The sequence below is a fragment of the Sciurus vulgaris genome, assembly GCF_902686455.1.
Source record: "Sciurus vulgaris genome assembly, chromosome: 7".
Lineage (NCBI taxonomy): Eukaryota > Metazoa > Chordata > Mammalia > Rodentia > Sciuridae > Sciurus > Sciurus vulgaris.
This window is the reverse complement of record NC_136467.1, coordinates 58084392-58098276: the sequence shown is the minus strand read 5'-3', so window position 1 is coordinate 58098276 and position 13885 is coordinate 58084392. Positions and strand designations below refer to the sequence as shown.

The window sequence follows — 13885 nt, the reverse complement described above, 5'->3', positions numbered from 1 at the left end:
TTATTTTTACAGATTGCATTTTGATTCGTTGTACACAAACGGGGTACATCTTTTCATTTCTACGGTTGTGCATGATGTAGATTCACATCATTTGTGTAATCATACATGTACATAGGGTAATGATGTCTATCTCATTCCACCATTTTTCATACCCTCCCTCCCTCTCATTTCCCTCTGCATAATCTAAAGTTCCTCCATTCTTCTTTTACCCCCCTCCCTCCACCCCCGTTATATATCATCATCCATTTATCAGGGAAAACATTTGGCCTTTGGTTTTTTGGAATTGGCTTATTTCACTTAGCATGATTTTCTCCAATTCCATTCATTTATCTGCAAATGCCATAATATTATTATTCTTTATGGCTGAATAATATTCCATTATATATATTTACCACAGTTTCTTTATCCATTCATCTTTTGAAGGGCATCTAAGTTGGTTCCACAATCTAGCTATTGTGAATTGAGCTGCTATAAACATTGATGTGACTGTGTTACTGTAGTATGCTAATTTTAAGTCCTTTGGGTATAAACCAAGGAGTGGGATAACTGAGTCAAAAGGTGGGTCCATTCCAAGTTTTCTGAGGAATCTCCACACTGCTTTCCAGAGTGGCTGCACCAATTTGCAACTCCACCAGCAATGTAAAAGTGTGCCTTTTCCCCATTGAACCCATTGTTCACATGTGCTAGGCAAGTGCTCTACCACTCAGCTACAACCCCAGCCTTAGCCCTTTTTTTGTTTGTTTGTTTGTTTTTATTTAGAGATAAGGCATTACTAAGTTGCTGAGGCTGGCCTGAAATATTCAATCTTCCTGTCTCAGGCTCCCCAACTTTGGGGATTACAGACATGCGCCACATGCCCAGTCCAGCAAGGACAGCAATTTAAAACCCTCCCTTGCATTGTTAGTTTGATGTATGAACTTGGGTCATTACTCTTTTGGAGGGGGGAGTATATATGCTGTCAAAAGAAAAGTGACATTTTTTATTCTTTGCCATTATATTATAGGAATTTGAGTCACCTTAAAAGGATAATTCCCACAACTGAAATTCTTTTGTATTTTGACAGCTGTAAACTGAACTTGTCCAATTTGAATGTTATAAGGGGAAGCAGAAAAAAACCCATGATCTTCAGCTCTTCTAAATGAGAGCGTGTGAAATCATGCAGGAAACCCGAGACTCTTGATAAACCCGAACCCCTCCTCCAGGCACAGACCTCTGTGTTCCTAATCGACCTGGGGCTTTGGGCAGTGGTTCCTGGGTTGTGTGATCCTCGGTCTCTGCTTCTGTCTGCTCTCGCCTAGAATAGGATCACCCTTCCTCTGGGACCAATGCTGAGAAAGCAATACCTTGTTGAGCCCTGCCTGCTACTGGGTAGGTTTCTTAGTTTGTTAATCATGTAGAGTGATCCTACAAGACCAAAAACTTTCATCTTACCAGTCCTGAGATAGATTGGGTAAGTTTCACAGACTCTGAAGCACCCAAAAGCTGAGATTTCACCAAATGGGAGTACTAGGGCAAAGGTCCCCAGCCTTGGTAGGAGAGATGATCTGCATCGTACTGGTTAGATATTAGCGGAATTTGGACATTTCTGCCCACACAGTGTTTTGAGAAATGGCTTCCAGTCTTTTCGTCACCATTTAAAGCATCAACATGCCCAGGAAAACGGATACCATCAGAGAGCAGAGGCTGGCTGGACTAGGGAGCATTGTTTTTTACTAAAACAAGGATGAGTAAATTGATATTCTTGTGCGACCACTAGATGGCAGACTTTTGGCATTCTGTTACCTTTTTTTTTTTTTTTTTTTTTTTTTTTTTGACATTCGACAGTATCAACAGGGCAGGGTTCTTTATATTGCTAAAACTTTGAGGATGTTTTGAATTTTTAAAGCTAAAATGAGCATGGAAAATTGTTTTTATTTCCTCATCCAGTGGGGATTTTGTGAGCATAACATTCACCTATTGAGAATTTAAAATTAGTCTCAGCTAAAAGTCAAGTGGGTTCTCTACTTCTATCTGCCATGTGGCCTTGGACAATGAGTATCACTGGGCCTCGGTGAACTCATCTGCAAAACAATAAAGTTTCATCTCTAGATTATTTCTAAGACATCTTCCAGATATTCTCATTTCTGTATCATTTCATATTTGAGCCTGAAAAATATGCTAGCTCAAAGTGTCATCCACATGATACCTTGTAAGTTATTCTAGAAATGTCAACTGACATTCAGATGTGCATAATAAAAATAGCCGAGACTTATTGAGCACCTACTATGTGCCAGTATTGGAACATTTTGTATTACTTAAATTATAATTCCAGAGGAGGAGATTCACCTTAGAGAAGTCTAGTAAGTAGCTCAAGATAACACAACTAATGGCTAGTCTAGCAGACTTCTGAAATTCCTATGTAAACATTGTGCGTTTCATCTTTTTTTTGGGGGGGGCAGGGTGAATACCAGGATTGAACTCAGGGGTACTTGACCACTGAGTCGCATCCCCAGCCCTGTATTGTGTTTTATTTAGAGACAGGGTCTCACAGACTTGGTGCCTCACTTGCTGAGGCTGGCTTTGAACTCAAGACCCTCCTGGCTCAGCCTCCCAAAAGCTGGGATTACAGGCATGTGCCACCACACCTGGCTGTGCGTTTCATCTTTTAATCAGCTGAGAAAAATATAAATTGAAAGGCACTTTTACTTCTGAAAGAAGAACAGATTCTACTAATCAAAACCCTTGATTTTCCAGAGGAAATAGTTTGTTTTGAGATGGGTCAGATTTCCATGGTCTATCTTCTGGGTGTCATTAAATGCCTCTTTATGAGCCTTGACATTGAAGCCTGGCTACTAGTTCCATGAACATTGGTGACTAGTGGGTTCAGTGCTCTGCCAGTCACACGGTTGCTCAGGGATGGTATCTGCAAATCTACAGTAAGAAGACTGCAGGCATCAGGACCCTTTTCAGGTCTAGGATTACCTGATGGCAAGTGTCCATAATCTCACACAGAGTCTAAGGTCAGCAGCAGGAAGACTGTACAGTAAATGGTCATTCTACCACTTGACAGTGACAGTAAAGAAACACTAAGCTTGCTATCAGTGTTGTTTGTTAGTGAATTAAATTTTCTCCTTCTTTTGTAGCCATAAAGCTTACATAGCCTTGCAACTAATGCCATGATTCAGAAAAGTGGTGTTTTAAGCTCCATAGGAAATAATCCTTTGTACCTGGAGGCAACTTTCAAAAACTTTGAAATCATAACTCTGAGGCTCAGGAATGCATGTAATAATTCTTTGGCTAGACAATAGGTGGCAGTACAGCACCAATTAACTATCATCGATGATAGTTAAGCCTCATCTTTTTTTTTTGTTTTGTTTTGTTTAATGATTTGACTTGTACGTTATTTCTGAGGCAAGAATTATGGGTTAAAGAAACTCATTTTACTTGCTTTATCTTGAGCTACACACATTAAAATGCTAAAGGAACGACTTGATGAGGTCAACCAACGTTCTGAAAACTGGAAGCCAGTTTATAGGAAGCAAATGAAGTTCAAATGTAGAGCCTTTCCAAAGCCTTCAGAGAAACCTCAGCACTGTCAATTTTGAAAAAGTAAGATATTTTGTTGTCTTTGTGTTAAAGAGGACCCACCACATTATATAAACCTCAGGCGTCACAATGCTTGGGTTTGTTCAAGAATAACCATGTGACTCTTTTAAGAAAGAGAAAACAATCTTGCCATTTATTTTGCTACCAACTAATTCTCCAGGGAGAAGGGCAATCTGGCTTTTTAAAGTAAGCCAAATAAAAAGGAAACATAAAGAATAATTAAATGAACTGGCAGATGTTCTACTTATTTATAACTTTGAACAAAATCAAGTATTTAACTCTGGGTCTCACTAACAGCCTAACATATCTGTGCTTAAAGAGGGATTTACAAAAGTTTATAATTAGCAAATTAACAAATTCTGTCCTCTGTTAGACTTCAATGCAGTATGTCAGCATTTAGGGATTTTATTTTATTAACCCAAGAGGTTGTTTTCCTTAATAAGTGACCAGTAGTGACTATTTTCAAAGGAAACTGTTAACATTTATAAATCTTAAATTTCTGCAGAGGGAACCATGCTTAGCTTTTCTCATGACCACTGTGGCCTACTGGGAGTGAAATTAAAGTTTACTCTTTGGGAAATAAAAATTAACAAACTTTCTAATTGGCCTTTACTACTGGAAACATTTAATAAGGTTGGCTTTTAGACTAGGAAAAATTAACTTTGTTTAATTCTATATGTAACTATTAATGGAACTGAAATATTGCTGCCCACCTAATGAACCTCTACTAGACCTTATATCCTTGAGGGCAGGTGTTGAGTTGTTCTCCTTATGTACTTTCCTGTCTAACATAGCGGGAGACCCTCCAGCCTGACTGTAAACCTATACTTTCTGTGTCATACAATAAGAAGGTCAGTTTCAGGAGCCAAAGTTGTCCAATAAGTTTCCTGTGAGTAGGAGTTCTGTAATTGACACTCTAAAAAGGAAGTAGAACATGCTCATGGGCCAGGGCATGGTGGCACGTGCCTGTAATCCCAGTGGCTTGGGAGGCCAAGGCAAGAGGATCACAAGTTCAAAGCCAGCCTCAGCAACCTAGTGAAGTTCTAAGCAACTTAGTGAGAACTTGTCTCTAAATAAAAAATATTAAAAAGGCTGCAGGTGTGGCTCAGTGGTCAAAAGAAAAGAAAGCAAATGCTCACGGGATGGCCTGAGTCTCTTGGCTCTCCTGAAGCTGAGTTCTGCTTGTGAAGTGCTCTCAGCCCACACATCTCTTGGCTTTGCCTCACCCGCCAACCAAGTCCTGGAACAAACAGAAACAATGGCATTTGTGGCCAGGTGCATGGCAGCACTGCTTGGATCTGGGTCACAAGGAAAAGGAAGATAGCCAAGGCCTTGGCCTCCATCTCTCTCAAAGCAGGCCATGGGTTACTGAATATACCGCACATGGTTTTTCCAATCTCAGAATCATGGTGAAGTAAGGACCTTCCCTGGAACTCTCTATGACACTTCTCCCCTTCTCTGGCTATTGATGAAGTAAACCAGTGTAATCTGTACCTACCCACCTGAGAGATCAGGACCCCAAGCATATAGACATGCCCCTTGGATAGAAGCCGAGTCTTGTTAGTTTACCCTGTGAGTCAGGGAGTACACATGATTCAACTCAAATTCAGTCATTTCTATATATCAACTCTACCTCCTCCAACAGTGTAGAAAACGCGGGGAACATGTTTCAAGGCAGACACACAGCACACACCAGCATCCATTTCCACCCTTCCCTGCTCCTTCTTTTCTAAACTTGTTTTTTTCTCAGGTGCACATACTCTGGGCAGCAAGGTCCTTTGGACTCCAGCCTCAGAGGAGTAGGTCCAGTGGACTGGTTTGGTATAGGCATGACAAGTAGTGACTTCTAGGGAAGATTTCCTCACTTCTAAACAAGATACATGGGCAGAGAAAGTCCTTTTACCTTCTGAAATCATCATATCTTTATGTGACATCTAGAACCAGAGCCACCACTGAACTCAGCAGCAACTGAATAAACTGATTAAACCACCTCAATCCCTCCTCTTGTTTTATATGTATTAATAAAGTTTGGTTTTATCAGGCTTCTCTGAGTTGGACTTTGCATACTTGCAGGCAAGAGGATCCTAAAATACACACAGGGATTAAATCACAAGTAAAATGTGCAGAAAGAGCAGCCTGGCCAGCATTTAATCATTTAATGCAGAAGTGTCTAATAGAAAGAGAGCTCCTTTTCTGAGTGTCCATCTCCAAATTAAGGTTCAGAAGTACATTAGATCTCTTTCATCTTTGCAGTCTCTTGAGCCAGTCAATGGTGACATTTTTTTTCAAAAAGTATAGCAGTCTCTCTCTCTCTCTCTCTCTCTCTCTCTCTATATATATATATATATATATATGTATATATATGTATATATATGGATAGATAAGTAGATATCTTGCTGTTTCTCTTGGCATATCTGTGAGCAGGACAGATGAACATTGAGGTTTAGGGTTAGTGAACAATTAATGAAAATAGATCTTAATGCTGTGGTGCATGCTTGTAATCCCCACAGCTCAGGAGGCTGAGGCAGAAGGATAGTGTGTTCAAAACCAACCTCAGCAACTTAGCAGGCTCTAAGCAACTTATCAAGGCCCTAAGCAACTCGGTGAGACCCTGTCTCTAAATAAAGTATTAAAAGGGCTGGGGATGTGGTTCAGTGGTTAAGCATCCCTGGGTTCAATTCCTCGTCCTTCACCCTCCACCACAAAAAAAGAAGAGAAAGAAAGAAAATGGATATATCCACCACAGGTCTATAATACCCTCTAATTTTAAGGTACTTCTCAATTATTATCTAAATTCCCTTGAGTGCTTATTTATGGTATAAAATGTTTCAAGAAGTGATCTATTCAGAATGGTTACATATGCAGAATGAAATTGGATTTTTAAATTTCAGTTCTCTCTGTACTGTCCAAATTATTTTAATTATGTGTAAGTATTGCTCTTACAGTTCAAAATTTGGAGAAAGACAAAAAGTAGCTTATTGCTGCTAATGTATCTTCACATTTTATATAATGCAAAGAATGTTGTTTTGGGTTTTGTTGTTTTGGTTTGGCTTCTTGGTACTGGGACTTGAACACAGAAATACTCTACCACTGAACTACAAGTCCAGCCTGTTTTTTTTTTTTTTTTTTTTTCTGGTTTTGTTTTTTGTTTCCTTGTTTGTTTTTTGAGACACGATTGTGCTAAGTTGCTTAAGGCCTCACTAATTATTGCTGAGGCTGGCCTCAAATTTGTGATCCTTGTGTCTCAACCTCCTAAGTTGCTAGGGTAACAAGTGTGTACCACTACGCCTGACAAGAATCATGTTTTAAAATAAAAATGTAGAGAAGAGTATTCCCCAAATTATGCTCATACATAACTCCCTTGGTGACATTACCATGTTGATTTATATCTCCTTGCATTCTGAAATGTTAGTATTTTTCCCTCATTATCTTTTTTCCCTTGGTTCATTGTAGATATTCCACAAAAGTTTTTGTTTCTCCTAGGAAACACTGAGGTCTTGAAATTTTAATTCTTTATACTTCATTGGCATTCTTTGTTTGAAGCCTTGAGTTTAGGCATGGGAACGTAGCTCACACCTACCTAGCATGCGTGAGGGCCCAGGTTTGATCCCCAGGACTGACACAGAAAAAGAAAATAAAACAAAGGAAGAAAAGGAAGAAGGTGAAACCCTCAATTTTGCTCTAGCATCTTTATTTCAGCCTTAATTATATTGGTTTTTTAAAAAATTATCAAGCTGGATATAGTGGCATACACCTGTAATCCCAGGAACTCCAGAGGCAAATTCTAGATCAGCCTCAGCAATATAGAAAGTACCTGTCTCAAAATTTAAAAATTTTAAAGGGGCCTGGGATAAAGCTCAATGGTAGAGCACCCTGGGTTCAATCCCCAGTACTAAAACAAACAAACAAAACAAAACAAACAAAAAAACCATCAACCATTGCATTAGTTATGATGCTCAATTGCAGATAATACACCCAACTCCAACTGCCTTAAAGAATAGCGCATTAACTATCAAACACAGCAAGAACTTCAGATATAGGGCAGTTTAGGTCAGCTTAATTCAATCGCTTAGCAATGCATTCAAAGATATGAGCTGCCATCAGATCTCTGCCCGGCTTTCTCCTTAGACTATTCTCCTTAGGCTAATGCCACTTGTGGCCATAAATGGCCATCACACTCAGCATGCGCAAGCATGACGCAGGCCTTTGGGGAAGAGAACCTGTTTTTTCCTGTGAACTGTCTTTTAAGATAGAGACCTTTCCAAGATTCTTTCAGCAATTGTCCCTCACATCTCATTGGTCAGAATTGCACCAGATAGTGGAGCAAAGTATGAACACTAGAGGGTCAGGGACACATGCATCAATGTGGTGATGTCAGCAAGAGGGACAAGCATGGGCATAAGCCTAAATCAGTTACCAGTGTGGGGAACAGATCTCAGTATTAGACCAATCATGGTTGACCACCAGGGCTGGACACAATTTCCTCTGACGCACATGGAGGATGGGTTTCTGAACAAAATCAGAGTTATTCACAAAGAAAAATGTGTGTGGGGAGAGGTTGATAGAAAATGGTTTTGGGGTAGGCAATCATCAAGAGTCTATTAGGAGGTAGGCATGGTGGTGCACTCTGTATCCCTGTGACATAACTGTTTCCATTCTTTTTATAGAGTTTTGAATATACCTAATGAAAGTCAAGAAGAGTCCCAGGAATTTACATTGCACACTGCCAACGAGGTGGCTGGTCCCTCACCTGCAGAATCTGGGCTACATAAAAAGGTAAGACTTCATTTCCAACATTTGTCTTCTAGAAACAAACACTTAAAAAATTAAAGTACTGTAAGATAACCCATCTGAGAGAAAAACATGAACTTAAAAGGAACATTATGTTGTACATATGTCATATATAAAACAAATATTATGTAATATTATATGATTTAGTATATGTGATAATGTATAGTATAATTATTATAGAATTTATTTATACATGCTAGCATGCTAGTACATGCCTATAATCCCAGTGGCTCAGGAGGTTAAGGCGGGAGGATTGCGAGTTCAAAGCCAGCCTTAGAAATTAGCTAGACTATTAGTAACCTAGTGAGATCCTGTCTCAAAATAAAAAATAAAAAGGGTTGGGAATGTGGCTCAGTGGTTAAGTGCCCTTGGGTTCAATTCCTGCTACCAAAAGAGAGAGAGAGAGAGAGAAAGAGTTTATATATAAAATAGATAATATACATTATATATCAGATAAAACATTATATATCATAGAACTATGATAATAAGTGAGTCTCAACCGATGAGTTGAATCTGCTCTTTGCTGCTCTCCACCTTCTTTCTCACTGTCCTGAGTGCCCTGTAACTACTATATACCTTTCCACACAAGCTGTGCTTTAACTTGAAGGCACACAAAGTAATACCACATCAATATTTGGGATTTGTGGTTTTTTCCCCCATAAAAAGCACTTATACTTCTTCCTACTATAAGGCCTGTAGAGTTGCTATTATTGGTATTTACTTCTAAGTGTCTAAATGTTTGCACAGAAAGTTCTGATTGAACTCTACTGCCTTAAAAGAAAAGCTTTCCCCAAGTGGAGATGGAGTAGTGCATGTCATGTGAACTACATTCATTCATTACTTACCTGTCTGCAGGGGAGGAGAAGAGAAGGATTTCCTAGTTACAGAGGGAGTGAGAGCTGCCAGGCTTTGAAGGTTAACATCTTTATTCTTACAGCTTATAAGATCAACAAGGGTTAGTAGTGGAAAATATTTTGTTATGAAATAAATTCCCCATGCATGCAAAAGACATTTGCTTTAGTAATGCTATTTATTGAGTAAAAAAATTACTTAGTGTAAGATAAAAGAGTTGTGGATTTTGGTTGCACAATAAGAATGTACTTAAGACTATTGCTATATAGTTAAAAATAGTTAAGATGGTAAATTTTGTTATTTTACCACAATTAAAAATGAAAATCAGGCTTGGAGTACAGCTCAGTGATAGAGTGTGTGCTTTGCATGTGCAAGGTGGTGGGTTCAGTCCCCAGTACCAAAACCAAAATGTTTTTTAGAAAATTATTTAGTAATGGGAAGCAGTAAGAAAAAAGACATGATAAGGCTATGAGCTCATATTTTATGTTTCATTAGAATATGATGAAAGTGGATAGGGAAATTCAATACAGAATGTTTTCTAACTAAAATTGCATAATATCAATGAGAGCACTAAAAGTATAAAATTAAAATTTTTTTTTTTTTCCTTTTGCGGTGCTGGGGATTGAACCCAGGATCTTGTGCTTTCGAGGCAAGTACTCTACCAACTGAGCTATATCCCCAGCCCTAAAATTAAATTTTATAAAATGTTGAAATAAAAATCAAATTTAAATTTAAAAAAATTAAATAACCTGGTTTACTGTACTTTATACTTACTTTCCAATTGATTTCTTATTTTGTTCTTCTTTCTTTATAAGAAGTAGTTTATAACTGGGAGGGAAAAATCCCTGATAAACCCAGTCATAGGCCCTCACTAGGGTTTCAAGTTAGTTTTATATTGTCCTTTAATAACTATTCCTTCTATAATTTAGAATTAAAAAATAATTCTGAAGGTCTAGTACAATTAAATTTCCTATGTTTGCTGTAGGGCAGGAAGCAATCTGTGGCAGCATTCAGAATTGGGGTAAAAATTAAATGCCCTGAGGACAGTGGCAACAAGGGTCTGCGGTGTCCCCTCCCTTGATTTGCAGTTCAGCCTCAGTCCACCCACATTCTCTTCACAGCACTGATGTGGCATCTAGACATGGTCTCAGCCCAGGTTCACCCTCCTAGGCTGCAGCCAAAGTTCCCTGGTTGCTGTGCAGCGCACAGGAATGACCCTGAGCCTGAGCTAAGAGGTCAGGGAAGGGAGGAGGTGGCCAGTAAATATATCTTGTGCTATGGTTTGGGTCTAGAATTTTCCCCAAAGTCTCATGAATTAAAGACTTGGTCCCCAACACAGCATTGTTCAGAGGTGGGACTTTGGGGAGTGATTGGATGATGAGGGCTCTGGCCTCATCATTGGATTAATCTATAGAGGAATTCAGAGCTGAATGGATTATTGGCAGGTGGTAGAAACTCCAGAAGGTGGAACCTAGTTGGAGGGAGTGGGTCCTTGGGGGAACGCTATTTCGTTCCAGGCCTCTTCCTTTCTCCCTGCTTTCTGCTACTGGGAGGTGAGCACCTTGCCCTCTCTGCCATGATGTTCTGCCTCACTATAGCAATGGAACCGGCCATCCGTGGGCTGAAACCATGAGTCAAACACTGGAAAAGGCAGAGACTTGAAGCCACACAGAGATGAACTGGGATCTCAGTGCAAGAAGGAGCCAGAAAAGGTAGAGAAGGGCAGGAGCTCCAAGAAGGAAGTGTAATGTCTCCCAGTGTCACTTGGAATAGGGTCAGCCAGGCATGCCCCTACTCTCTAGGCTACTTTCACGCCCTTCCCCTTGGGGATGGTCCACATACCTACGGCAGGAAGAACTGGGTTGCCTGCTGTCTCTCTTCCTCTCTTGTCCTGCTCTCACTCCCACCCGCCTAGGGCATCCCTCCACCTCTTTCTTTCCCTCACTCTTGCCCTTAAGCCCTGACTCTCTTCACCTTTTTCCCTCTGCTGTCATCCTAGCGTTGGAGAAGGGAGGAGGTCCCCTCTGGTATCTTGACCATTCCAAGTCTCTTAAGATCCTGGCTGGCAGGGGCAACTGGACAATTCGTTCAGCAGTGCCAAATCCCCCCAAATCACCACCCTGGCCAGTATTACTAAGAAACAAAAATTGATTCTAATTAAATCCTTGTTCATATCTGTGATGAGTGCCAGGGTGCCAGGGGGCCAGGACACCTTCCATTCCTTCTAAATTACCCTTCTTTTATTCCACTGTCTCCAGTGAGCCTGGTCATTTCTTGGAAGGCTCAGATCTTCTGAGGCAGTTCTTCAGGGCCACCTTCCTGGGCAGAAAGTCATGAATTAGTCTTCAGAGTGTTCCTTGAATTGATCTAGCCCTCTAAGTTATACCTATCCATTCAAACTAATGTGCAAATTTTTTATGTGCATTAAAGCTAAATAATTGACATTTCCCCAAAAAGACTTTACCTGCTCTTTGTGTCTGTTCTGTGTTACTTATTTATTTGTTGCTAATTTTAACATGCCGTAACAGCATTCTTTAAAGATGATAATACTATATTGAATCGTTCCATTAAAATAAGAAGACATTTAATACACCTGCTTGTGTAAACAGAAATAAGGATTTATAATTACAAAGATAATATTGTCTCGAGTACAGCAACTAGGAAAAAAAGTGTAACTACAAATCAATGTTACTAGAATTTAGGCCATATGTAGAAGTTGCCAGGGATTGTATATTTATTTATGCAAAACAATTATTCCTTTTAAGTGGTTGTGTTAAATCTTTAAACAATTTTGGAGTAAAAGATGTGTTTATTTTTTATATTTCTTTTCTCTCTCCTTTTTTTTTGTCCTTCTCCATGTTGGGGATTAAACCCAGGATCTCTTGTATGCTCCGCAAGAGCTACATCCCCAGTCTTTCAATTTTACTTTGAAACAAAGTGCAGTTGACCTCCAACTTGAAATCTTTCTGCATCAGCTTACTGATTAGCTGGGATTAGAGGTGTGTGCCTCTAATCTGGCAAAATATTTATATTTCTAAACAGGCCATTATTTCATGTGAGAGAAAAACATAAAGAAATGGTTTCATTAAATGAAAACACATAATAATATATCATGAGTGGCAAACATGAATTGAATAACTCTTTGCATGTAAGAGAGAATTAATATTGTAGATTATTTTGTAATTCATTGTATTTATTTTCATATATGTGCTTATTATGTTATATTTACTGTTTAATCCATTTTGGTAATGAAAATGTCTTAATTCTACTCTGGAGGTATTTCCAGGACATGAAGGAATACGCTCTATTAATTAAAGCATGTCTTTAAAAAAATAAACAAGCATACTGAGCACTGTATTAATAATTAAAATATAGCATCTTCAAAGAGTGCAATTACCTTAATGAGAATTTCAGTGATTTCCAGCATAAAAATCTTTTAATCCCCCTACAGTTCTAATCACTTATTTTGATCTAGAAAATTGTATGTGACTGTAGTGATTATAAATAAAATTGTCATATTTTCAATCTTTGTGGATCCACATTTAAACAAGTAAAATGGAATAAATGGAAATTATTTGATTAATTCAAGCAAAATCCCTATTTTTGTTTTAGCCATTTGGACTTTTCCCTCTTGATGACCTGGATAAAAAGTTTCTATTTCCCATTTTCTACAAGTGCATATTTGTGCAGGCACATGTAATGTGAATTTTAAAAAGACAGATAAGACCTCCTCCGCTCAAAGACAAAAGTAAGGACTGGGATGTGGCTCAGTGCTAGAGCACCTGCCTGGCAGTACTAGGCCCTGGGATCAATTCCCAGTACCATGAAGGTAACTAGACTCTGTGGAGGAGAGAGACATTGCCCCTAGTGGCACACTTCACAGAAGTCGCTTATCCACATCTCGGTCAGTGGTGCATCTCTGCAGGAGACATCTGCGAATCTCCAGTCTAACTCTTCAGTTGGGATGCTCCTAACTCTGCTTTATTCTCAGCTATCTCCAAGATGGTTCTACCACCATGGAGTTTGACAGCATTACCATTACTCAATTAATCTTCTAATTGTCAAAGTGGCATGTTTTCCAGTTTCCTGGTTTTTCTAGTTTCGTCCATAAGTTAGCAATTCAACTTGATAAGCATTTTGAAGGTAGCAGAGAGGAAAAACATTTTCTAATAATTTCACTTTCCATGTTTCCTTTATAATTGATCTTTCTTTCTTTCTTCTTTGTTTTTCTTTTCTTTTCTTTCTTTTTTTTTTTTGGTGCTGGGGATTGAAACCAGGGCCTCACCCATGCTAAGCATGTGCTATACTACTGAGCTGCATCCCCAGCCTATAGTTGACTACTTTGAGAGGTGTTCCTCTGTCCATTTCCCTTCCTACTCTCATTGTTTCTCCTTTTTCTCTCTCTTCATAGCTGCAACACACAGGTCCCCTGGTTTTTCACTGAATGCCCAATCCCCAACCACATCTCTTTTCTTTGAACAGAGTAAATTCAAATATAAAGTACTTAAGGAGCCTCAGACTCATTAGCCCTGTCCCAAACCCTGCCTTATCTCACAGGCCATATAGGGTGTGTCTCTTCCACCAGTGGGCTGCCCTAGGACTCTGTACTGCTCCGTTGATCATGAGGTTCCCACACTGTGTCTTAAGCCACCCAGGC

At 39.2% G+C, this 13885-nt stretch overlaps 1 protein-coding gene across 1 annotated transcript in view; it reads left to right on the top strand.

Moving 5' to 3' along the window:
• CRYBG1 (crystallin beta-gamma domain containing 1) overlaps positions 1–13885 on the top strand; it is a 226187-nt gene that overhangs the window by 70656 nt on the left and 141646 nt on the right. The window contains exon 2 of the mRNA XM_079149028.1: positions 8253–8361. Coding sequence (XP_079005154.1) covers positions 8253–8361 — 109 coding nt within the window. The remainder of the gene's footprint in view (positions 1–8252; positions 8362–13885) is intronic.